Source organism: Muntiacus reevesi, chromosome 5 (genome assembly GCF_963930625.1).
Source record: "Muntiacus reevesi chromosome 5, mMunRee1.1, whole genome shotgun sequence".
NCBI classification, from domain to species: domain Eukaryota; kingdom Metazoa; phylum Chordata; class Mammalia; order Artiodactyla; family Cervidae; genus Muntiacus; species Muntiacus reevesi.
Genome location: NC_089253.1, coordinates 101352024 through 101379521, shown reverse-complemented (window position 1 = coordinate 101379521; position 27498 = coordinate 101352024). Strand labels below are relative to the sequence as shown.

Genomic DNA, 27498 nt, shown 5'->3' with positions numbered 1-27498 from the left:
TGGGCTATAAAGAAATCTTAGCGCCAAAGAATTGATGCTTTTGAACCGTGGTGTTGGAGAAGACTCTTGAGAGTCCCTTGGACTGCAAGGAGATCCAACCAGTCCATCCAAGGAAATCAGTCCTGAGTATTCATTGAACGGACTGATGTGGAAGCTGAAGCTCCAATATTTTGGTCACCTGATGCGAAGAACTGAGTCATTGGAAAAGACCCTGATGCTGGGAAAGATTGAAGGCAGGAGGAGAAGGGGAAAACAGAGAATGAGATGGTTGGATGGCATCACTGACTCGATGGACATGAAGTCTGAGCAAGCTCTGGGAGTTGGTGATACACAGAGAAGCCTGGCGTGCTGCAGTCCATGGGGTCACAAAGAGTCAGGCACAACTGAGTGAATGAACTGAAGTGAACTGATGGAATTTAGACGATCCTACAGGCAGGGCAGCAAAGGAGACACAGATGTAAAGAACAGACTTTTACACTCAGTGGGAGAAGGCAAGGGTGGGATGATTTGAGAGAATAACATTGAAACATGTACATTATAGCGCAAGTATGATGTATGAAGCACAGCACCCAAAGCTGGTGCTCTGGGACAACCCAAAGGGATGGAGTGGGGAGGGAGGAGGAAGGGGAGTTCAGGACTGGGGGACACATGTATCCCAACATCAATTCATGTTGATGTATGGCAAAAACTATCACAATATTGAAAAAGCAATTATCCTCCAATTAAAATAAATTCATTAATTTAAAACAACTTAGTTTCTCCAACTAAAAAGTCAGGTCAATGAGGACAGAGACATGTCTCACATTCTCTACATATTTTGCTTCAGCCTGCATCTCTCATGGGTGTTTTACATATGATTTTTCCTATTATAGGATTTGGGTTTATTTATTTACTTATTTATTTTTTTATTTGGTTGTGATGGATCTTATTTGTGGCATGTGGGATCTAGTTCCCTGATGAGGGATCGAATCCAGGCCCCCTGAATTGGAAGCACCGAGTCTCACTCACTGGACCAGCAAGGAAGTCCCAATTATGGGTTTTTAACTTACAAAGGGCCTTCCTTGTAGCTCAGCTGGTAAAGAATCTTCCTCCAATGCAGAAGAACTGGGTTCGATCCCTGGGTTCAGAAGATCCCCTGGAGAGGGGAAAGGCTACCTACTCCAGTATTCTGGCCTGGAGAATTCCATGGACTATATAGTCCATGGGGTCGCAAAGAGTTGGACATGAATGAGCAACCTTCACTTTCATTTAAGTTACAAAACTATCATATAGTCACTGTAAAAAGCTAAAGAATACCAAAGTGTGTAGGGAATTTCTCCTTCTCTCTAATCTCAGCCCCCTCAGGAACCAATACTAAGAGTTTAGCAAGTATCATCCCTACTTTTCTTTTGCTTGTTTTAAAAATTAAAGTTCTATACTGTGTTTGTCACGTTTTCCTGAGAGCTCAGTTGGTAAAGAATTCTCCTGCAATGCAGGAGACCCCAGTTTGATTCCTGGGTAGGGAAGAGCCCCTGGAGAAGGGATAGGATACCCACTCCAGTATCCTTGGGCTTCCCTTGTGGCTCAGCTGGTAAAGAATCCACTTGCAATGTGGGAGACCTGAGTTCTATCCCTGGGTTGGGAAGATCCCCTGGAGAAAGGAAAGGTACTCACTCGTTTTCTGTCCTAAATAATTCCATAGACTGTATAGTCCATGGGGTTGCAAAGAGTCAGACACAGCTGAGCAACTTTCACTTCACTGTTTGCCAACACGAAGTGACAACAGTGTAACCTTAGTGAAAGCACCTATCCCCTTGGGGCTCTGCTTCCTCTTCTACAAAACAGAAGATGTACAACACATGAACTCTAAGGATTCTTCCAGCATTAAAACTGTATAATTGTTTTCTATCAAGCTCTAATAGTCATTTCCAAAATTATATTTCATTAAAGCACAACAGGTTTCCTATGGAGACAAGCTGGGTCTATTAGGAATAACATCTCAGTAATTAGATATTATTAGTACCACAAACACCTAATGTGAATATTAAGTGCTTCACTAGGGAATTCAAAGCATTCAACCTTCTCTTATTAACTCTATAAATAATGTTTTCAGCAAACTGCTATTACACCTATTTTTTTCAAGGAGCTCACAATCTAGTATAGGAGGAAAATAACAGACAATTACAACCTGTATGGTAAGTTCTATGATAACTGTTAGTATAGAAGGTTAACAAAGCACAGAGAAAACACATCTAACATTATTTATTGACCCAAAATTTGAAATCAAACCTCCTGAGAATAAGATGATGGTGTTATCATATTAATAATTACCATATTATAGCAGCTGTTTATTGAATGCTTTCAGACATTTACTATACTGTTGCATTCACATTTTAAAACAACCTCCATACAACAAATGATAAAATTTGGTTCCAGAAAGTAGAAGTGATTTGCTCAAACCACATAACTATTGGGCCATGACTCTGACTCCAAAACTGCATAGTCACTTAACGTTATAATTTGTCACTTTCTGGCCTATCAGTCAATGCTGTTCAACTGCTAAGTCATGACCAATTCTTTGCAATCCCATGGACTTTAGCATGCCAGGCTCTTCTGTCCTTCACAATCTCCTGGAGTTTGCTCAAATAAATATCCATTGAGTAGGGGATGCTATCTAACTATTTCATCCTCTGCTGCTGCTGTTGCTGCCCCCTCTAATTTTGCCTATCAAAAAAATATTATAAATTCCTACTGTGATCCTTGGCAAGTCACACACTTCAAAGCCTCACTTTCCACATTTCTGAAACACAAATACACCTGCTTATAGTTTCATTATGTTAATATACAGTTAAAATGAAAAAAATCTCACAGGGAAAGGACACTGTAAACTCTAGAGTAGTTGCCAATTACACATTATGTGGAACAATGGATTGGTTCAAAAATGGGAAAGGGGTACGTCAAGGCTGTATATGGTCACCCTTATATGCATATTACAACATGCAAATACCGGGCTCAATGAATCACAAGCTGGAATCAAGATTGCCAGGTTCAGTTCAGTTCAGTTCAGTTGCTCAGCTGTGTTCGACTCTGCGACCCCATGGACTGCAGTACGCCAAGCTTCCCTGACCATGACCAATTCCAGGAGCTTGCTCAAATTCATGTCCATTGAGTCGGTGATGCCATCCAACCACCTCATCCCGTCAACCCCTTCTCCTCCCACCGTCAATCTTTCCCAGCATCATAGTCTTTTCCAGTGACTCCATTCTTCACATCAGGTGGCCAAAGTATTGACGTTTCGGCTTCAGCATAAGTCCCTGCTATTAATATTCATGACTAATTTCCTTTAGGATTGACTGACTGGATCTCCTTGCAGTCCAATGGACTCTTAAGAGTCTTCTCCAACACCATAGTTCAAAAGCATCAATTTTTCAGCAGTCAGCTTTCTTTATAGTCCAACTCTCACACCCATACATGACTGCTGGAAAAACCATAGCATTGACTAGATGGACCTTTGTTGGCAAAGCAATGTCTCTGCTTTTTAATATGCTGTCTAGGCTGGTCATAGCTTTTTTCCAAGGAGTAAGCGTCTTTTAATTTCATGGCTGCAGTCACCATTTGCAGTGACTCTGGAGTCCAAAAAATAAACTCTGTCACTGTTTCCCCATTGATTTGTCATGAAGTGATGGGACCAGATGTCATGATCATAGTTTTCTGAATGTTGAGCTTTAAGCCAACTTTCTCACTCTCCTCTTTCACTTTCAACAAGAGGCTCGTTAATTCCTCTTCACTTTATGCCAAAACAGTGTTATCATCTGTGTATCTGAGGTTAGTAATATTTCTCCTGGCAATCTTGATTCCAGCTTGTGCTTCATCCAGCCCAGCGTTTCTCTTGATGTACCCTGCAATAAGTTAGATAAGCAGGGTGACAAAATACAGCCCTGACATACTCCTTTCCCAGTTTGGAACCAGCCTGTTGCTCCATGTCCAGTTCTAACTGTTGCTTCCTGACCTGCATACACATTTCTCAGGAGGCAGGTCAGGTGGTCTGGTAATCCCATCTCTTTCAGAATTTTCCACAGTTTGCTATGATCCACACAGTCAAGGACTTTGGCAAGCAGAAGTAGATGTTTTTCTGGAACGCTCTTGCTTTTTCGATGATACAGCAGATGTTGGCAATTTGATCTCTGGTTCCTCTGCCCTTTATAAATCCAGCTTGAACATCTGGAAATTCATGTTTCACGTACTGCTGAAGCCTGAGTTGGAGAATTTTCAGCATTATTTTACTAGCATGTGAAATGAGAGCAACTGTGTGATAGTTTGAGCATTCTTTGGCATTGCCTTTCTTTGGGATTGAAATGAAAAGTGACATTTCCATTCCTGTGGCCACTGTTGAGTTTTCCAAATTTGCTGGCATGTGGAGTGCAGCATTTTCAAAGCATCATCTTTTAGGATTTGAAATAGCTCAACTGGAATTCCATCACCTCCACTAGCTTTGTTCATAGTGAAGCTTCCTAACGCCCACTGGACTTCACATTCCAAGATGTCTGGCTCTAGGTGAGTGATCACACCATCGTGATTATCTGGGTCATGAAGGCCTTTTTTGTATAGTTCTTCTCTGTGTTCTTGCCACTTTTTCTTAATATCTTCTGCTTCTGTTAGCTCCATATCATTTCTGCAGATTTCCAGAAGTATCAATAATCTCTGATATGCAGATGACACCACCATTATGGCAGAAAGGAGGAATTAAACAGCCTCTTGATGAAGGTGAAAGAGAATGAAAAACCTGGCTTGAAAATCAACATTCAAAAAACAAAGATCATAGCATCCAGTTCCATCTCTTCACAGCAAATAAATGGGGAAACAACGGAAACAGTGATAAGACTATTTTCTTGGGCTCCAAAATCACTGTGGAAGGTGACTGCAGCCATGAAATTAAAAGATACTTGTTCCTTGGAAGAAAAGCAATGACAAACCTAGACAGTGTATTAAAAAGCAGTGAGACCACTTTGCCTACAAAGGTTGTTATAGTCAAAGCTATTGTTTTTCCATGTATGGATGTGAGAGCTGGACGATATTAAAGGCTAAGCATCAAAGAATTGATGCCTTCAAACTTTGGTGTCGGAGAAGACTCTCGAGAGTCCGTTGGACAGCAAAGAGATCAAACCAGTCAGTCCTAAAGGAAATCAACCCTGAATATTCATTGAAAGTGCTGAAGCTGAAGATCCAATACTTCGGCCACCTGATGCGAAGAGCTGACTCATTGGAAAAGATCTTGATTCTGGGAAAGATTGAAGGCAGGAAAAGGGGACGACAGAGGATGAGATGGTTGGATGACATCACCAACTCAATGGACATGAGTTTGCGCAAGCTTCAGGAGATGGTGAAGGACAGGGAAGCCTTGCATGCTGCAGTCCATGGTGTCCGAAAGTCAGCCACGACTGAGTGACTGAACAATAACTGCCAATATTATTAAGTGAAGTTTGACCTTCCACACTGCCCAGCGAGTCTTTTCCTGAAAACAGAGCTTGAAACATTTGAATACCAAGTTAGCTTCTATATGGGCTTCCTGGGTGGGTCAGTGGTAAAGAATCTGCCTGTCAATGCAGGAGACCTGGGTTCAATCCCTGGGTAGGGAAGATCCCCTGGAGAATGAAATGGCAACTCACACCAGTATTTTCGCCTGGGAAATCCCACGGACAGAAGGAGTCTGGTAAACTACAGTCCATAGGGTCACAAACCAATAAATGACTAAACCAACCAACCAAAGCATCCATACAAACAACAAAAACTCTGCATATCTTGTACGGCTTTAGGCTTAATTGATGGAGAAAAGGAGGGGGAAAAAAGGATTATATGTTAATGCCCTGCAATAGAAAACTAATTTTTTTACTTTTTTAGTCCATAAAAATCATAATTATACATATCTCCATGAAGACCATGGATAAAAAGGAGGAAAAGAAAAGGAAAAGAGGAAGGGAACTGACCAGTATCAGTTAAAGAACACTGTCTCTTACTAAACTAAACTTGTGCTATTAAAAATGAGAAAATGACAATATGACAGAATAAACAGAACTACAACAAAGAAGAAAAGCTGTAATTCTATCATAATTTTAGAATACACAAAAACCCTAGAAAACTAAATAATTTCATAAAATTGGAATCCTAGCCACCTTACAGAAGTTAAAGCAAAAAAGACAGTTGGAAAAGTCTTCTATATAAGAACTGTTGGAATTATTTTTTCCCTTATTAAAGTTATCAGGTAGAAAAAGACATACAGGCATTCCTCACTATACACAGCAGTATGGAAACATAAAAATAACCATACAAGCTGAAACTGCATTGTGATCTTATAAACAATGGGAAATATTATGATTGTCCTGTGACCTGTAAATATTTTGTCAAAACTTTAAAAACTCTCATCAGTTACAAATACATAGGGAAATTTTTTAAAAAGTAAAACTACTATTTAGTACTTTATATTTTAAAGTAGTTAGAAATATTGAAAACTGAAATGTTTTATTTCTTTTGAAAAGTTATTAAGAATAGTTTAAACAGTGTTTACATGGAAAAGACCCTGATGCTGGGAAAAACTGAAGGCAAAAGGAGAAGAAGGTGGCAAAGGATGAGATGGTTGGATAGCATCACTGACTCAATGGACATGAACGTGGGCAAACTCCGAAGATGGTGAGGGACAGGGAGCCCTGGCATGCTGCAGTCCATGGGGTCACAAAGAGTCAGACACAGCTTAGTGAGTGAACAACAACAAAACAGTGTTTTGCTTTCTTCTCATGTGATAAACAATACAAAATAAGCATTTTTTTCCTATGCCTTGGCAAACTGTCATACTCCTTTCTAACTTTGAATGAGCTTCCAGTATTTTATCCTTTGCACTTTTACATCTCTAAGAGCTCCTTTAACATGAAGTTTTTGCTGGTTTGACTTCCCAAGACATTCATCCTTTTCATCAAACCACTTGCCTTATTTATGTTGATAACTTCATCTTCACTAAGCTCTTCTGGCTGTATACCTAGTGTAAACCTACTGTCAACATTCCCATGGTCAGCTATTCTTCTATAACTCCACTTATGCACTATTCAAATCCTGCACTATTCAAATTTGTACGGTGCAGTGAACGTTTTGCCACACTACACAAATCCAACTCACTGTTACTTCCTGTTAGGATGTGTGAATGTTTTCAATTGTATGCCTTCATGTCATATCTCTTCCAAAACTCAGCTAAAGAAATTGTATGATCTCCAGTTTCTTATAATTAAAATATATTTCAGTGTTGCAACTAACTGCAAAACTGTGGCATGAAGACTAGCAAAACCTGGATTTTATTTTTTACCGCTGTCTTCAATCCAGCATAAAAATAAACACTCCATTTCAATCATAAGAAGCTTTCTATTCCTAGTGAAATTTAAACTAAAAAATGTTGAAATGCCTTTATCGTGTTTATCATGCCTTTATCATATATATCAGACTTTTTCAATATGCTTCATATTGTAACTTCATACAGAGCTAGGTCTCATCCAATCTTCATTTTGCTGTCATCATTTTCTTTATTTTAAATTTTTTATTGAAGTATAGTTGATTTACTGCAGTCACCATTTTCAAATCTTCTAAGATAACATGCAATTTCATTTTCAATATTATCACTTTGCATTTATTTGCTGCATTCATCTTTGTTGGCTACCTCTTTCAATTATTCATTATTGTAAAATGTTACATGGGTTTATCACTGAGAGACCGAGCAGGCAAAACAACACACTTGGCTGTCTGTGACTGAACTAAATAACAGATATGTCATAACCTACTTTACACTTTGAAATAAGTGATGTTAACAGTCACGGGATAAGCATTTATGTAGTGACTGTGAACTGAAGAGCTAACAGCAAAGTCTACATTTTATGCAATTACTCACAATTAAAATACCATGGTTAACAAAAATTTGAACCATGTGTCTAGGGGACTGGTATTCTTTAACTAAACCATGGTAACATAAATCCATGCATATCATATCTGCAGAACAAAGACTGCATGCATATACACGCAGGTTCCAAATAAATATAGCCAACGTTTTGCCTTCTCAGAGGGGTATTTTACTCTAATTCTGCAGGCCATTCTGATTTCCGGTTATCACTCACAAAGCACGACTGTGGTAGTACTATTAGTACCACCAGTATAGTACTATTAGTACCACCAATACTAATAGTACTGGTATTAACAGTATAGCAAGCACTTATTTGTTTCAGGGACTATTTCAAATACTTAGCAAGTATCACCTAATTTTATCCTTCCAACATTCTTAACAGGTATCATTCACAATTTACAAACTAGAAACTGAAGCACAGAGAAGTTAAATAATTTGACCAAGTCACTGCAGAGCAGGGTTTCAAACCCAGATGAGGGGATTCCATAGATGTGAACCTTAAAAATCTTGCTTGCTTCAGTGCCTTCAGTAATAGAAAGAATAAGTTTCATCATTAGGAATTATACTCATCAGCAAGATTTAAAAGTTCATTATTTTTTCTTTTCATTCATCAGGTAGGAAATTCTATTTGTTCCCCAAATATTTTTAGAACACAAAGACTAATTACTGTGAAAAAAAAAATTTAATAGATGCTTAAGATTGTCTTAAATCTGCTACCAGTGCAGAGAATTTAACCTATAGGAAAGTTATGAAAGAACAGATGGTATCTTTAGGTCCATTACTGAAAAAAGTATCTGTCAATAAGCTTCAAGAAAATACAACAACCTCCACACCATCCTTGGACAATAATGTCCCATTAACTCTCACACTCGTAATGGATAAAAATTTGAAATGCAGAACCATGATTCAAATATGAATACTTTTTAATAACTCTCTTCAAATTTAAAAAAATGAGAAATTAGCTATAGTTAAAATATATATATTAAAAATAATTACAACAATCAAAATCTAAAACTTGGCTTAATCACTACTAAAAACATTTAGTAAATCAATTATTTTGCTTTATTATTCAATGGTAGTAATACAGAAAATTTGGGTAGTGATACATTTGGGCTTTTGCATGTATCAGGTTTATACATCAAAATAATCAAAAGCCAAACTACAAATATTTTTATAATTGAATATAACTATAAATATAATTTTAAAACATCAAAAACAAAGGAAAATAACATTTTCTCCCTATACTGCTGGTTAACAAGCGCCCATTTTCTCTTTCATAAACATAAGCTGGAGTTGAGCCAAACAACAGCAAAAAAATTACAAACTCAATTTGATGAGAGAGTTTAAGGCATGAGCAAGTTAGCATGCATGCTTAGTCGCGTCCAACTCTTTGCAACCCCATGGACTGTAGTCCACCAGGCTGCTCTGACCATTGAATTTTCCAGGCAATAATACTAGAGTGGGTGTTCATATCCTTCTCCAGGGAATCTTTCTGACCCAGGGATCAAATCTGTGTCTCTTCTGTCTTCTGCATTGGCAGGTGGATTCTTTTCCACTGTGCCACCTGGGAAGCCCTGTAAGCAAGTTTACTTTTTAACAAAATAAAATACTAGTGATTCCACCTGGAGTTCCTGCTCCTTTTTCTTTTTCTTCTAATTATTTTTCTTTTACCAACATTTTCACCTATGTCTATTCACGTATTTTTCTTTATCCCTTTCCTCGAGAGTTTTATCTTTCTTTATATAGTTGGAAGTAAAGCGGATATGATTTACTGATGAATTAGATGTGCAGTGAAAGAAAAAGAAGTCAAGGATGACCCCAAGTTCTCAACCTGAGTAACTGGAAAGATCAGACTATAAATCATAATGCTGGGGGAGACTACAGGAGGGACAGGTTTGTGACATGTCGGGGGTCTAGACTATCAGCGAGTGATTTTGAGACACCAAAGAAGTAGAGCTGCAGGATACATGAATGAGGAACATAGAGGTCTGAGACCTCAGGTGAAAGATGAGAAGTTGAAAGTTACCTATTTTACAGATATATTTAAAGGAATTAGACAGGATGAGTTAACCTCAGGAGTGAGTGTGGTAGCAGAAAGAATAGAATCACATCAAAGAAGGCAAAATGGATTAAAACGGCAAAGGATTATTTCAGCAATGCTGAAGGTTGCGTGTAGGAAAAAGGCTCCTGGAAAGAGAAGGCAGAACTCAGGAGTGCCCAGCTTTACTCCTTCTGGTACACAAGACAAGGAAGGGGCAGTATTACTAGAGTGACGAGGAGCTCTGAGTATCCTCTTACTATTTCTGATAGGGAGATGGAAGGGGAACAGAACATGAGTGTGGAGGAGGATCTACTTGAACTGCATCAAGAAAAACTTATTCTAGGTGTCTGAAGACATTTTCAGGTGGTAAGTTTCCAAAACTATAAACCCATGTATATTTACTATATATTATCATCAACTCATTACTCATTGCTCCTCTGAAGACAAGGTGCAGAAAAGCTATTTTGTATCCTCATAAAGAGACCTTCAATTAGGCAAATACTCATTTTCTGTAATCAATAAAAGCCACACACACACACACACGGAAATAGTTATCTTAAATGTGATTTCTGGACGATAAACTAGTCACAAGAAAATGCTCTTCTGTCAGAGTCTTCAAGACCACTCAAGGTTCGATGACTTGCTATGAGGACTCACAGGACTCAGCATACAGTTGTACTTAGGCTCAGGACATAGTAGAGTGAACAAATACAAAGCAAAATTGGCAAAGGAAAAGGCACACAGGATGAAGTTCAGAGGAAACTAGGCACAAACTCCAAGAGTACTCCTCCTGGGGAGTCACAAAGAGGACACACTTTCCCCGCAGTGAGTTGTGGCATGTGAGAAATGACACATCACATATGTGACACGCTCACAGACAAGAGTGTTTTTCTCAAGACTAATCACATAGGCATCCTCTGCCTAGCATATACCAAAATCCCAGATTCCATAAGGAAAGCAGGAGCCCAGGACAAACCACATTGTTTGTACTAAGTAGCATAGTAAGTCACTAGTCTCAGTTCTAAGAATGGTGGAAACCATCCCCAAAGCCAGCTTTAAAATTGCCAGACAAGAACCAACCTTACGAGCACAACTTTCAGGAACAGTAGTTTCAGTCCTCCTTTGTTAACTCTTTTCTACACAGTACTATTTTGGTGTTTATATTTTAAGCAAAAAAAAATTAATACTAAACAACATGATCTGCATGTGAAATAATTTGGATTCCTCAGAAGCTCAATTCCACTTAAAACAGCTGAATCAAGTTATATGAAGCTCTGACTAGTTATCAAAAGGATAAGAATTTTCTATGTACAGTGGAAAAATAGAATAATTTACCTAAACATATGGACCTTAAAGAAAACAAATAAAGAACAATTTAAAAAATAACAGGAAAAGCCAAGCTTCGACAATATGTGAACCGTGAACTTCCAGATGTTCAAGCTGGTTTTAGAAAAGGCAGAGGAACCAGAGATCAAATTGCCAACATCTGCTGGATCATCAAAAAAGGAAGAGAGTTCCAGAAAAACATCTATTTCTGCTTTATTGACTATGCCAAAGCCTTTGACTGTGTGAATCACAATAAACTGTGGAAAATTCTTCAAGAGATGGGAACACCAGATCACCTGACCTGCCTCTTGATAAACCTGTATGGAGGTCAGGAAACAACAGTTAGAACTGGACATGGAACAGCAGACTGGTTCCAAATAGGAAAAGGAGTCCGTCAAGACTGTATATTGTCACCATGCTTATTTAACTTCTATGCAGAGTACATCATGAGAAACGCTGGGTTGGAAGAAGCACAAGCTGGAATTAAGACTGCTGGGAGAAATATCAATAACCTCAGATATGCAGATAATACCACCCTTATGGCAGAAAATGAAGAAGAACTAAAGAGCCTCTTGATGAAAGTGAAAGAGGAGAGTGAAAAAGTTGGCTTAAAGCTCAACATTCAGAAAACTAAGATCATGGCATCCGGTCCTATCACTTCATGGCATATAGATGGGGAAACAGTGGAAACTGGCTGACTTTATTTTTCTAATTCCAAAATCACTGCAGATGGTGACTGCAGCCATGAAATTAAGACGCTTACTCCTTGGAAGTACAGTTATGACCAACCTAGACAGCATATTCAAAAAGCAGAGACATTACTTGGCCAACAAAGGTCCATCTAGTTAAAGCTTTGGTTTTTCCAGTAGTCATGTATGGATGTGAGAGTTGGACTATAAAGAAAGCTGAGTGCTGAAGAATTGATGCTTTTGAACTGTGGTGTTGGAGAAGACTCTTGAGAATCCCTTGGACTGCAAGAAGATCCAACCAGTCTATCCTAAAGGAAATCAGTTCTGAGTGTTCATTGGAAGGACTGATATTGAAGCTCAAACTCCAATACTTTGGCCACCTGATACGAAAAGCTGACTCATTTGAAAAGACCCTGATGCTGGGAAAGATTGAAGGCAGGAGGAGAAGAGGTCAACAGAGGATGAGATGGTTGGATGGCACCACCGACTCGATGGACATGAGTTTGGGTGGACTCCGGCAGTTGGTGATGAACAGGGAAGCCTGGCATGCTGTGGTTCATGGGGTCGGACACGACTGAGCAACTGAACTGAACTGAAAAAGGATGACTAAACTTAGTAAAATGTATTAAAAATAGATAAAATCAAGTTAATAATTAGAGCACAAATACAGTATTCCACACAGAAGACTTCTTTCACGTTTGCTAATTACTGCCTAAACTCCTACTAAATAAAAAGAACATTTTATGTAGTTCTTCCCCCTACTTCCTTTCAAATAAACCAAAATCTTTCAAAAAAAGGAAAACTATGTTGCCATTACAAATAAGAACAAAGTATTAGTAATTAAACAATGCTTACTAAGTGATATAAAATAATTTTACCTGTAGGTACAATAGCTCTCTTGGCTCTTCTCCCCAATAAAGTCATAAAAAAGGGTCATACAGAAAAGTTTTAGGAAGACTAGCAAGAAGCCCTGCTGCCTCTTATTAGTTGTTTCTTAGCAGGAAAAATAACATGCTTTAGTTCCTTCCTTTGCCAAAAAAGAGTAAATAAAAAGATAAATTTTTTGTCTTCCCTGCTGGCTCAGTGGTAAAGAATCTGCCTACCAATGTAGGAGACATGGGTCTGATCCCTCATCCAGGAAGATCTCACACTTAGAAAACAAACTTATGGTTGTTGGGAGAAGGATGGGGAGAAGGGACAGTTAGGGAATTTGGGATGGAAATGTACACAGTTCTATATTTAAAATGGATAACCTAATGTATAGTACAGGGAACTCCGCTCGGTGTTATGTGGCAGCCTGGATGGGAGGCGAGTTTGAGGGAGAATGGATACATGTATATGTATGACTGACTCCCTTTGCTATTCACCTAAAACTATCACAACATTGTTAATCCAGCTATAACCCATTAAAAAATAAAAAGCTTTTTTTAATCACAATTTGAGATAAGAAATGACTCCATTTAACTTTGACTTGAATGAACTCTGACCTGTTTGTACTGCATTTTCTAAAGGTCTGGGGTTAAATTACACGTTTTTATTTGAACAGCAAAAAATGACTATCAGTTAAAAAGACCATGTATGGCAACCCACTCCAGTATTCATGCCTGGGAAATGCCATGGACAGAGAAGCCTGGCAGGCTACAGTCCACGGGGTTGCAAAAGAACTGGACACAACTGATCAACTAAACAACATGGCATCTATTTCCTAGGTAAACCATATAGTATACTATTATTACTTTGTCTTTTCCAGTGCATTTCGTTTTCCCTGGAGCGAAATGATTTTCCAGTATTTTTATATTGGCTTAATTTTTCTATGTACTTAACAGTAATTCAAATTCAAACACTTCCTTAATTATGTAAATCTCTTTTACAAATCTTCTGGTACTGTGGGTGTTGCGTTAAATTTGTCTTCTTGAGGAAATCACTCCTGAAGACTGCTCTAACAATGTGGGTACACTGTTCTCTTGGCCTGGGTCCCCATTACTGTCACCCTCAGGACTCCTGATTCTGTGTTGTGTTGGATATTCCGAATCCTGGACCCCATGTATGTATTTATTTAATTCAAAACCTCATTTTTTGGTAGAAGACATTCTTCAGTAGTTTCTCAATAAAAGGAGTTTGGGAGATTTAAGAAAAAAAAAGACTATCTAAAATAAACATTTTCCCCCCAGAAATGTATCAGGAACTTTATCTACCAGACTGGCTAATTTTGTTAGATACTAGTTAAATTAGTTACTGTCAGTATAAGTCCAAATATGGGAGACAGCACAAAAATAATTTGAACAGGGAAATCTTATTAATAAAAAAAATTATTGTCTATAACAAGAGAGTGACTACAAAGAGAATTTTTAAAAACTATTCTAAGGCTGAGAAAGAGAAACCCAAAGAAGAGCAAACCAAGAAAGAAGGTCCTCTCCCTAAAGCTGGTAGTCTGATCTCACTGTAGAAGGTATGACTGTAGACCAGTGGATGACGAAGCTTTCTGGACTGCCCCGGCAAAGCGGGACCACAAGAAAACAGGAAACATCCTCTAGGGTGCAGGCAGCCAATGTCAGCAGGCAGGTGAACAAAGAAACTCAGGACTCCTGGAGGCAGCTCCGAGGCAGAGCCTGTGTCTTTTTCTGGAAGACCACAGGAAGACCGCACCGAGCCAGGACCTGGGCCACGCGTTTACAGAGGGAATGCTCGGACTGTGTGCAGAGCGGGAGCACACCACCACTGGAGGTACCAGAACCTTGTAGCAAGAGCAGGGAGCAATCACAACACACCAGAACCAAGAACACAAGTCCCTTCCTCAGGGTATCTCTGCAGCACCCTCTACCGGCACAATTTAATATTGTGTGTGTTCAGTGGCTCAGTCATGTCCAACTATTTACGACCCCACGGACTGTAGACCACCAGGCATCTCTGTCCATGGGATTTTTCCTGCCAGGATACTTCAGTGGACTGCCATTTCCTCCTGCAGGAATTTAATACTGTGCTTGCTGCAAAGAATAAATGCATAAAATTGGACTAGTGAAGATCAAGTGAAGAAGTGACACTTGCTCAGTCGTGGTCAACTCTTTGCGAGTCCATGGACTGTAGCTTGCCAGGCTCCTCTGTCCATGGAATTCTCTAGGCCAGAATACTGGCATGGGTAGCTGCTCCCTTCCAGATCAAGTATGAGGGTAGAACTGGGACGTGAATCGAGACCTTTCAGATGTACAAGCTGGACTTAAAAAAAGGCAGAGGAACCAGAGATCAAATTGCCAACACATGCTAGATTACAGAAAAAGCGAGGGAATTAAAACAAAAAATCTACTTCTGCTTCACTGACTATGCTAAAACCTTTGTCTGTGTGGATCACAACAAACTGGAAAATTCTTAAAGAGATGGGAATACCAGACCACCTTACCTGCCTCCTGAGAAACCTATATGCAGTTCAAGAAGCAACAGTTAGAATTGGACAGGGAACAACAGACTAGTTCAAAATTGGGAAAGGAGTATGCCAAGGTTGTATATTGTCACCCTGCTTATTTAACTGATCTGCAGATAACATCAAACAAAATGCTGGGCTGGATGACTCACAAGCTGGAATCAAGATTGTCGGGGAAAACATCAACAACTTCAGATATGCAGATAATACTACCTCAATGGCAGAAAGTGAAGAGGGACTAAAGAGACTCTTGATGAAAGTGAAGGAATGAAGCTAAAAGAAGAGCAAGAAAAAGCTGGCTTGAAACTCAATATTCAAAAAATGAAGATCATGACATCCAGTTCTATCACTTCATGGCAAGTGGAAATTGCCAGATTTCATTTTCTTGGGCTCCAAAATCAATGTGGACAGTGACTGTAGCCACGAAATTAAAAGACGCTTGCTCCTTGGAAGAATAACTATGGCAAACCTAGACAGTGTATTAAAAACTAGAGACATCACTTTGTCAAGAAAGGTCCGTATAGTCAGAGCTATGGTTTTTCCAGTAGTCATGTATGAATGTGAGAGTTGGGACCATAAAGAAGGCTGAGGGCCAAAGAATTAATGCTATCGAACTGTGGAGTTGGAGAAGACTCTTGACAGTCTCTTAGATAGCAAGGAGATCAAACCAGTCAACCCTAAAGGAAATCAATCCTGAATATTCATTGGAAAGACAGATACTAAAACTGAAATTCCAATACTTTGGCCACCTGATGTGAACAGCAGACTCACTAGAAAAGACCCTGATGCTGGGAAGGATTGAGGGCAAGAGGAGAAGGGGGTAACAGGGGATGAGATGGTCAGATGGCATCACTGACTCAATAGACATGAGTTTGAGCAAACTTCAGGAGATAGTGAAGGACAGGGAAGGCTGGTGTGCAGTTCATGGGGCGCAAAGAGTCAGACATGACTTAGGGAGAGTACAGTTAAAATACATCATCACTTTAAATTACTTAATAGCCAGATTATAAGTCAAAATTTCTTTCCCTAATGTAAATCAAGAATGTAAATTGGTACAGATCCACTCAAGATAAATCTTGGTACAGATAAACTCAACAATAAGAGTGGACCTTGGTACAGACAATATGGAAAACAAAATGAAGGTGGCTCAAAAAGTTAAAACTAGATCTCCTATATGATTCAGCAATTCCACTTCTGGGTACATACCCAAAGTCAAAGAGATAAATGCACTCTTGTGTTTACTGCAGCATTATTCACAACAGCCATGATATGGAGAAAACCTAAGTGCCCAGCCACAGATAAACACATAAAGAGGATGTGGCATATGGGCTTCCCTGATGGCTCAGGGATAAAGAATCCACCTTCCAATGCAGGAGATTCAGGTTCGATCCCTGGTCTGGGAAGATCCCACGAGACATGGAGCAACTAAGCCCAAGCACAACTACTGAGCCTGTGCTCTAGAGCCCAGAAGTTGCAGCTACTGAGCCCATGACCACAACTACGCAAGTCCACGCGACCTAGAGCCCACATTCCTCAATGAGAAGCCACTGAAATGAAAAGCCTGCGCACCACAACTACAGAGTAGCCCCCGCTTGCTGTAACTACAGAAAAGCCTGCACGGCAACGAAGATCCAGCACAGCCAAAAATAAATCAATAAATAAAATTATTTTTTTTAAAGAAAGGGTGTACAATGGAATATTATTCAACTATAAGAAAGAAGGATATCTCACCATTTGCAACAATGAAAGTGGATCTTGAGGGCATTATGCTAGTGAGATAAGCCAGACAGAGATAGATAAAACAGCATGATATCACTTATATGAAGAATCTAAAAAAGTCAAACTCATAAAAAAAGACAGTAAACTGGTGGTTACTGGGGAGTGGGGGAATAGGAGAGATGTTGTTTCAGAGTACAAACTCTAACCAGAGGTAAATAAGCCTTGAAGATCTAACACACAGTATAGTTAATATAGACAACACTGCATTAAAGTCAAACTTGTTAAGAGACCAGATCTTAATCATTCCGATCACAAAGAAATAATTGATAATCATGTGATGTGACAGAGGAAATAATGCTACAACTGCAATCATATTACAATATATAAACATCAAATCAACATGTTGTACACCTTAAGTTTACACAATGTTATATGACAAATATATTTCAATTTTCAAAAAAATTACTGCATTTGAACAATCTGGAACTCTTCTCTGCTAGGACCTGGTAGCCTCTTTGTCCACAACTATCTTGGTCAGCCACCTTAAGTTAAATAAAGCTAGTAAAGGTCTTCTGCCACTGGGAAAACAAGAAATTATTATTCTATTATATAAGTATACTATGATTTACAAAAGTATTCAAAATGAGCTCCAACAGAAATCTATAGACTGTACCAATGTCAATTTTCTAGTTTGTGTATTGTACTATAGTTACATCAACTTCTCATTATATAGTTTTTGCTTTAAGCCAGCAAGCACAAATTAAAAACAATTTATTATCAAAACAGGCACATCTCTGAATCACTCTACAAATGATCAAACTGCCGTCTAGTAGTGATGTGTTTTATATGTATGTGTGTATATATATATATATATATATGTATATGTATATGTAATGATTTTACTCTCCCAAATTAGGATCAGATACAAGTAGTAACCCATGGAAATTTTTTCTTCCTAGCAGTAATGGCCTATGTTACTCAGTACAACTGAAGCTGCATACTTACAACAAATCTAGTAATTACACTTTGCTTGCTATATCAATACTTCATTCTGATTCACACATCAAGCATCAGGGCAGATCCCTAGGAACAAAGTGATCTGACGGACATAAAACCATGAAGACAAAATCTCTCCCCAACTAACCTTCCACAAAGTCTGAAATTACCATCATTACAACTCCACTTCAAGTTAGAGAACTGTAAAGAGGTCAGTTTTCCAAACGTGTATGGTATTACTTTCCCTCAATCATTTTATTACAAATTAAGAAGTAATACTTCGCAAAAATCAACTAGTCAGAAAACAAATACAACAAAAGCAAATTTTTCCTACTCACTTTTTGGTTAGCTGGCATAACCAATGGAGAAGGAAATGAAAACCCACTAAAGTATTCCTGCCTAGAGAATCCCATGGATAGAGGAGCCTGGTGGGCTGCTGTCCATGGGGTCGCACAGAGTTGGACACAACTGAAGCGACTTAGCATCAGCAGCAGCATAACCAACAATCATAAAAGCATTGAAGTGGGTACTATACAATAATGCTACTTATCATCTATATAGTGTATTTCAAATACTAGACAAAGCTTTAAAAAATCCATATCAATTCCAGGGTATATAAGAAAATCTCTGCAGTATTTCTACACACGGTGAGACCGAAATCCATGAAAGTATCAGCTGGAGAAGGACAGAAGATTGCCACCTCCACTTTGGAAACACCAGAAGAGCCTGACCTGATTGGATTTGCTCTGACATTTTAACTGGAACCTCTCAATAATTAGGCTTAGGCTGCTCAACTCACACATTTCAGAATACAATCATCTTGCCTTCAACCCGCAGCTGTTATTGTTGGTCTTCTCCTGAACAAAACAATCAGCTTTTCTCCCAGGGCAAGGTGTCCCTGGGTTTGAAATCACTGAGCTATCACTTGAATGCCCCAGGTATACACTCCCTTTCAAATTCCACTGGAAATACACCAAAGAATACTAAGCCATTTATATTCTAACTGGTTTAATTTTAAATTTAGCATATAAACAAAATTTAATTGGGTACAGTCTTTAAAAGCATATACTCAGAAGTTAAATGGCTTGGCTTAAACCCTGGCTCTATTAGTTTCTGGCCAACTGACTGTGTTACTTAATCTCATTAAGCTTCTATTTCATCTTCTGAAAAAGAAATAGGGTAATAATTATAATATCTTTCTCACATGTTGTTATGACAATTAAATTTTACAATGGCCATTACAGTAAGTCCTCAATAAATGTTGCCTGTTAATATTTTTTTTCTTATGTTCAGCTCCTAAATAAAGCTTAATATGTAAAATCTAACATGAGTGTTTGAGAAAAGCAAAAGAACATGAACATAACAAATCTTCAAAACATGAGAACAGTTTTCACATATCCTCTAAACAACGTAGGAGTCTATCAGGTACAATGTTCTATTACTCTCCACAAGTTACAATGAATTTCGTCAATGCCCTAACTTTATAAAATCTTTACACACTTTTTATTCACTTACTCTACAATTTTTTCTCACTTACTCAACAAATTTTTAAAAAGACCAGAGTAAGAATATTTATGTGGCAGTTGGCATTTGATTGTATGACCTTGAGAAAGCTATTTAACCTCTCTAGCCTCAGTTTCCCTAACTGTATAATGAAGACAATAGCATCCACACCTCATAGGAAGTATCTAGAACAGTGCTCAGCACAGAGAAAGTTCTGAGGAAGGACTAAGTAACTATACAGAACTGGTTCCTAGCATGGTGCTAGATATTGGAGATTCTGGGATAAATGACACAGTACTCGCCTACAAGTACTTGCTTTTGAACTGTGGTGTTGGAGAAGACTCTTGAGAGTCCCTTGGACTGCAACGAGATCCAACCAGTCCATCCTAAGGGAGATCAGTCCTGAGTGTTCATTGAAAAGACTAATGCTGAAGCTGAAACTCCAATACTTTGGCCACCTGAGGCAAAGAGCTGACTCACTGGAAAAAAAACCTTGATGCTGGGAAAGACTGAGGGCAGGAGGAGAAGGGGACGATAGAGGATGAGATAGTTGGATGGCATCACCGACTCAATGGACATGGGTTTGGGTAGACTCCAGCAGTTGGTGATGGACAGGGAGGCCTGACATGCTGCGGTTCACGGGGTTGCAAAGAGTCAGACACGACTGATAGACTGAACTGAACTGAACTTGCCTACAAAGCGGTCAAGACCAAATATACAATTATCTACACATAAGGAATCCTTGTATGTCAAGGCTGTATATTGTCACCCTGCTTATTTAACTTCTATGCAGAGTACATCATGAGAAACGCTGGGCTGGAAAAAGCACAAGCTGGAATCAAGATTTCCGGGAGAAATATCAATAACCTCAAATATGCAGATGACACCACCCTTATGGCAGAAAGTGAAGAACTAAAGAGCCTCTTGATGAAAGTGAAAGAGAAGAGTGAAAAAGTTGCCTTAAAGCTCAACATTCAGAAAACTAAGATCATGGCATCCGGTCCTATCACTTCATGGCAAATAGATGGGGAAACAGTGGCTTACTTCATTTTTCTGGGCTCCAAAATCACTGCAGATGGTGATTGCAGCCATGAAATTAAGATGCTTACTCCTTGGAAGGAAAGTTATGACCAACCTAGACAGCATATTAAAAAGCAGAGACATTACTTTGCCAACAAAGGTCCGTCTAGTCAAGGGTATGGTTTTTCCAGTAGTCATGTATGGATGTGAGAGTTGGACTATAAAGAAAGCCGAGCACCAAAGAATTGATGCTTTTGAACTGAAGTGTAGGAGAAGACTCTTGAGAGTCCCTTGGACTGCAAGGAGATCCAACCAGTCCATCCTAAAGGAGATCAGTCCTGGGTGTTGATTGGAAGGACTAATGCTGAAGCTGAAACTTCGATACTTTGGCCACCTGATGCAAAGGGCTGACTGATTTGAAAAGACCCTGATGCTTGGAAAGATTGAGGGCAGGAAGAGAAGGGAACGAGAGGATGAGATGGTTGGATGGCATCACCAATGGACATTAGTTTGGGTAAACTCCGGGAGTTGGTGATGGACAGGAAGACCTGGCATGCTGCGGACACGATTGAGCGACTGAACTAAACTGAAGGAATCCTTGAACTTGAACTCACAGATAAATAAATTTTTCATAATAAAAATTAACATTTTTAAAAACCAAAATATTGCAAATTAGCGTCCAGAATGGGTGATGGGTGCACTGGGGTTCAATGTATTATTCTTTTACTTTTGTATATGTTGTAAATTTCACATAATGAGAAGTTGTTTTAAAAGTGATAAATCACTTTCCATCTCAGAAGGTAAGCCAAAATTATGTGATTTGAAATATTTACTTTAACACAGATGTCTTTTTTTTTTTTTTTTGGCCTCAGAGGGGGCACCCGGATAGCACAGATGTCTTTATACTACAAATGAACTCTGTCGATAGCAGTGCTTAAAATTCAGAGGTTAAGAATCCCCTTGACAAGACTGCCACCTACTGGATCACCTTAAATCCACTATTCACATTTTGTGATTTAAACACAAATATAATCCAATAAAAAGGGTTTCTTTTAAAAAAAAAAAAGGGGGGGCGGAATTCAAGTATTTAAAAAACACCCCATGTCACACCCCATGTCTGTCTGCTGTGTTGAACAAAGTATTGTTTGGGCAAGTCCCATTAGCCAGAAGCAATCGCAGTCAAGTTTAGTTTAGATGTTTAGAGGTCATAAAAGAAGCAAAAACAACAACAAATTTGGTAATTATTGCTGACTGTATGAACACATGGTTGTTAGATATTATCATTTACATTAATTATGTTAAAATAAAAGCAATATATTAAGTAGTTATACATTGAATGAATTTTTTTTAACTATTCTACTGTTATACAAATGGGTACATCTGGTTTAGGTAAAATTTCTAATGAGAGCAATATATATGATTCAAAAAGTGCTTCATCTCAAACAACTTAGGCAGAAGTTGAGATACTATGCTCTGGAAAAATGCCTTAAAGTTACTCAAAAAGTAGCTAAGTAATGATGAAGGCATTAATGTCAAAGATTATTGAGGAGAGCCTGAATTAAGCTGTTTTATGAATATGAGAATATGGGCAAAGGCAACATTTCTAAGTAATTATTACATACAATATATTTTAAATGTATGTATAAATGCTTAAGTTAACAATGAAAACAGAAATAGGCATTCAACTATTTCACCTATATTCACCAAGGTTTCTGTATTCAAGTTAATCCATCCTGGAGCTTCTCATTTGTAAAAGGAAGGACTGCTATATATACAAGCATAATACGGTACAGGCATAATATATCATTTAATCATAAAACCTCAATATTTGTAACTACTATTTGTTTAAAGTTAAATTATTCAACATCTAACACTTCTTTGCCTGTGTTATTCATATACTACAAACTGGTTAATGCCCTTTGTAATACCAAAGAGAAATGCCTTTTATTACACCAGAAGGGAAGTGCTCAGGGCATTTTTCAAGGACAAAGGGTTTGACTAGGCTCCTGGCAAATTCTGGGACAATTTGAGCACCTAGATAATTAAACACTACAGTGAATCATGAACTATTTCAGGGGAGAGGGAATTCAAGAGTCAATATCAAAAACAAACAGTAAAAAATGGAAAAAAAGGGAGAGGTCTGGCTTACAGGAGAAATGTCAAGGGCTGCCTAGAGAAAATGCAGAAGATGGAGAATTACCACTTTACATTCATCATGATAAAGATTGGATCAGACAAGAATTATGAATGAAAGGTAAATCAAAGAGAAAATTTTGATTTGATGAGAAGCAAAACCAAAGAGGAAATTTTGATGAGAAGCAAGATATTTTCCTGGGTCTCCCAACAAACTGCTTACTAGTTACAAAGGAGGAGGGGGGGGAAAAAAGAAAAAAGGAATTACAGTGAAGAAATCAGACATCTTGGCTGGAAATCAAAAATTAACATCACCAGAAAGGGACAGATGTTTATCAAGAGCCTCCACATGTGATACACTGTGAAGGAGAGAAATCATCTATGCAGCAATAAATTATCTGCATCTTAGATAAATCCAAATTGAGCAAAGTCATATTAAAAAAAGAGAAAAGAGACATATTCTTCAATAATGTCCATGTTTTAAGACAAAGACTCTGGAAATCTTTCAAAGTTAAAGAAACCTAAAGACGTATGGCAGCTAAACGCAGTATCTGATCCTAATGTGAATCCCAAAGTGGATGGGGGGAAAGGACATTATTGGGTTCACTGGCAAAATTAGAGACAAATAATAGATTAGATAAAAAGTATTCTATGGAAAGTAAGTTTACTAAAGATGATACATGTGATGTGGTTACATAAGGGATAGCCCTACCCATAGTTTTCCTAGGAAAGACACATTTCCTAATGAAGTAGATAGAGGAAAAGCATCATGTCAAATGGGATAAAATATTATTAGTAGGTGATTCAGAATATACATGTATTCTCTGTACTAGTTTTATTGTTTTAACTCTTCTGTAAGTTTGAAATTTCTTCCAAATAAAAAGTTTAAAACATTGCTATATCTACTGCTAACAAAAATTAAACATAGAAATAAAAATATAAATGCATGCACACCCATGTGTATGTATGTATGGGTGTGTTTATATATTTAAAAGACAAATCTCTTAAAGATTCTAAAATCTCAGTAAATAAATGGACTTTTTAATAAACAAAAATGATTGAGAAGGGAAGGTGTCTGTCCTATATGTAAATAAGGAAGAGCAAGAAAAAGCCCAATTGGATTGAAAAAATAAAGACATTTCATGTTTATTTACCCCCATCAATTGAGACTTTCAAAGAACCAGTTACATCTAACTTATTTAAGTGGGAAAAACATTATTATTCTCACTCTCATTTTTAAATGGAGAAACTGAAACATGGTGAAAAGCCACAGTCAGTAATGCGGCAGAGATCCAATAGTATGTCTCTTGAGACAGCAAGGATGTCAATACGAGTTTTTGATAGTATGTAGGAGCAAGCTGCTTACCTTTCAATAGCTAATTCTTTGTTAGAAAGTTGCTGCACTGTAATCACAACCTTCTTCTCTATTCCTTGTTTTAATTTGAAATAAAATTTATCTCGATCCTTAGGCACAGGACTGAAAATGCAAAAAAGAACAGAAATGATCAATAATTAAAAACAATAAAAAGGTCATCTGTTTCAAGGTTAGAATGAAACAAGAGTATTTAACAACCTTATTAAGATATATCAAACTTTCACCTTGACACAAAGTAAATCCAAACTTCGGTTGTATCAGTTTCAGGTACTCAGCAAGTGAATCAGTCATACATATACATATACCCCACTCTTCTTTGGATTCTTTTCCCATATGGGTAAGTCATTACAGAGTACTGAGTAGAGTGCCCTGTGCTTGCTATACAGTAGGGTCTAATTGGTTGTCTTTTTAACATACAGCAGTGTGCGTATGCCAACCCCAATTCTCCCAATTGATTCATCTCCCCACTTTCCCCCTTGTAATCGTAAGTTTGTTTTAAATCAAAACTTTTTAAATTATATCATTTCAAATTTTAGTTTTTAAATTTTAACAAATTTGGAAACATGGTTTATTTAATTTTAAGACTGTTATATTTCTGGTTTAGCTGGTTATATGATTATGAATGCTTTTAACATAGCTAAACCCAAGGCAAAACAAGTGAGAAAAAGAGCTTACTTTTAAACATCCAGAATTAGAGATGACTGTGACAAATCCAAGAAAATATAAATAAAAGGTAAACAGAGAGGAATAGATCAGGGTAAGTTAAATTCTAGCCTAGGGCAGACTGACAATTCTTAAGAATTATCTATTAAAACAGTGTTTAAAATATAAACTGTCTTACCTGAAAAGGAAAAATACTTTCAGTAACTTATTTGACCTAAGTCTCAGCTTCTATAACTTAAAAAAAATGATAAAATGCCTACCTAATAATTATTGTCAGAAACAAAGGCAAAGTAAAGCCACATAGGTAAGCAATAAGAGTGTAACTGTTTATTAATCTGCCTATTTTTGAACTAAAGAACAACATTCCAAATATACAACAGAAGGAAATAGTTAATTAAATGATGGTCAAATCATAGAAAATACTACTGACAACTATTAAAAACAATTCTAATTAAAAATATTTTAGGGACTTCCCCGGTGGTTCAGGGGTTAAAAACCCACCTTGCAATATAGGGAACACGAGTTTGATCCCTAGTCTGGGAATTAGGACCCCACATGCCATGGAGCAATTAAACCTGCATGCCACAACTAGAGAGCAGACATACAGCAACTACTGAGCCCAGAACACAAGATCCCACATGATGCAAGCAAATATGGGAAAATTCTTACATCATGAAGTTAAAAGGAAAAAACTACATATATATACGTATATATAACTGTATAAAATACACTCTAGAGGGGGAGGGGGAGGGATAGTAGGGATCGACATGTACATACTGCTATGTTTAAAATAACCAACAAGGACCTACTGTATAGCACAAGGAACACAACTCATTATTCTGCAAAAATCTAAATGGAAAAAGAATTTGAAAAAGAAGAGAGACTTGCATACAGATAACTGAATCACTTAGCCATACACCTGAAATATTACAGCATTGTTAATCAACTGTACTCCAATATAAAATAAGAAGTTTAAAAAATACACCCTAGTATCAAATATTTTTGATAAAATAATTTTAAAATTTTGATAATACTAAAAATTATTTTTAATAATTAAAAAGTGATATGGCTGACAAGACCATAAAAATTTATTCTAATTTTACTTTTACTAATTTTTCTATAGTAAGTATATCAGTATTTTAAAATATCAAGGAAATAATTTACATAAACTATCTGAAAAGCCTGACAAAAGTGAACCATGCATCCACCAATGAAGTTTTTCTGTATCATCCTAGAGCTTTATAACAACAGTGTACAGTTTCTGCAACCTATATATTAGTCAATGTTATATTTCAGACACAATACTAATTTTTATTTTTTTCAAATAATCTCACCTAAAGTTTCCTTTTCCATCATCTTCTTTTACCTCCAAGGAGACGCTGAAGGTAAACACATCACTGTCGGGGGTAGGAATAATTGAGTCTTTAACATCAGACACTTGTCTAGAAGAACGTTTGAAAGCTGTACAGAAACTATATAAAATTCTGCTTACCTAAAAGAATAAAAGTGGAAACAATATTAGACAAAGATTTTAACTGCATTTTGATCACCTGTAATTCTTGAATCTGTAATTTCCCAAGGTCACAATGTTCTTAAAAGACAAAGTAGATACAGGGTAAGCATATATATATATAGAGAGAGAGAGAGAGTTTGTAACATATAGTGTGTATACACACACACAGTTGACCCTTGAACCACAAGGGTTTAAAGTGCCTAGGTCTACTTACACTTTTTCAACACTAAATACTACAGTACTACATGACCCACAGTTGGTTGCATCAGCAGATGTGGAACAGTGGATAAGGAGGAACCACTAAAATGGAGGGCCAACTATAAATTACACATGAATTTTTGACTGGGCAGAAGGTCAGTGCCCCTAACACACTCCACCTCCCCAGCACACTGTTCAAGGGTCAACTGCAGTTTGTTTCTTTTAATCTGGCATTTAATAAACAGCATAATAAAGATGTTTAAAGTCACAAAAGAAGTTGCATGTACTTATAGATGTTTCTAGGACTCATAAGATACTATATTGCAAAGAATGAATCCAAAGACAATTACTAGAATGATGCTGGCATCTAAATCTTCCCAGTGAACACACACAAATGAGGTTTTAGCCCAAGTTGTCAATTTCTCTTTTCACTTCCCTCAGCTTCAGAGGGCTAGATCCTGAGCCATACAATAAACTCTGTTCTTCGCAATATGAAACAAAACATGGCAACATGATTTAAAGCAGTTCCAGTGTTGATCCCCAATGCTGTTGCTATATAAATGTGTAGCAAAATGAATGAATCTGAAACATTTTTATTTATTAGTATTAAGCCACCCTGGTGATTACTTGACATATACATATGCATATATATATTATAAATGACTTACTCTCCTCCCCTAATATGGAGGAGCACTCTAAATCTAACAATCTTCCAGAGGCTGTTATCTTCCTTGGTTCCAAAAGAAGTACCATATCACCTCAAATTTGCATTCCTGAAGCACAAAAGACCTTTCAAATCTCTCAGGTCACCCACGCATTGAACAAATAAAAACAAGATGAAATAAGAATGATTTAAGCAAAAGTCATATTTTCAAGATCTCACACTGGAAGGTACTACTAGTAAAGAGACTTCTCTGAATATTAACAAATCCTTTACTTTAGATAAAGTGTATTCAAATTATTCTTGGTATTAGTCTAAGATTATAATATTTTAT

The 27498-nt window shown here is 37.6% G+C and overlaps 1 protein-coding gene across 3 annotated transcripts in view; it reads right to left on the bottom strand.

Annotated features, from left to right (window-relative positions):
- Positions 1-27498, bottom strand: part of RABGAP1L (RAB GTPase activating protein 1 like) — a 657985-nt gene that overhangs the window by 535535 nt on the left and 94952 nt on the right. For all 3 annotated transcript variants that reach the window (XM_065936086.1, XM_065936087.1, XM_065936089.1), the window contains exons 6-7: positions 26127-26284; positions 24121-24231 (exon numbers count right to left, since the gene is read on the bottom strand). In XM_065936086.1, the coding sequence (XP_065792158.1) occupies positions 24121-24231; positions 26127-26284 (269 nt within the window). The remainder of the gene's footprint in view (positions 1-24120; positions 24232-26126; positions 26285-27498) is intronic.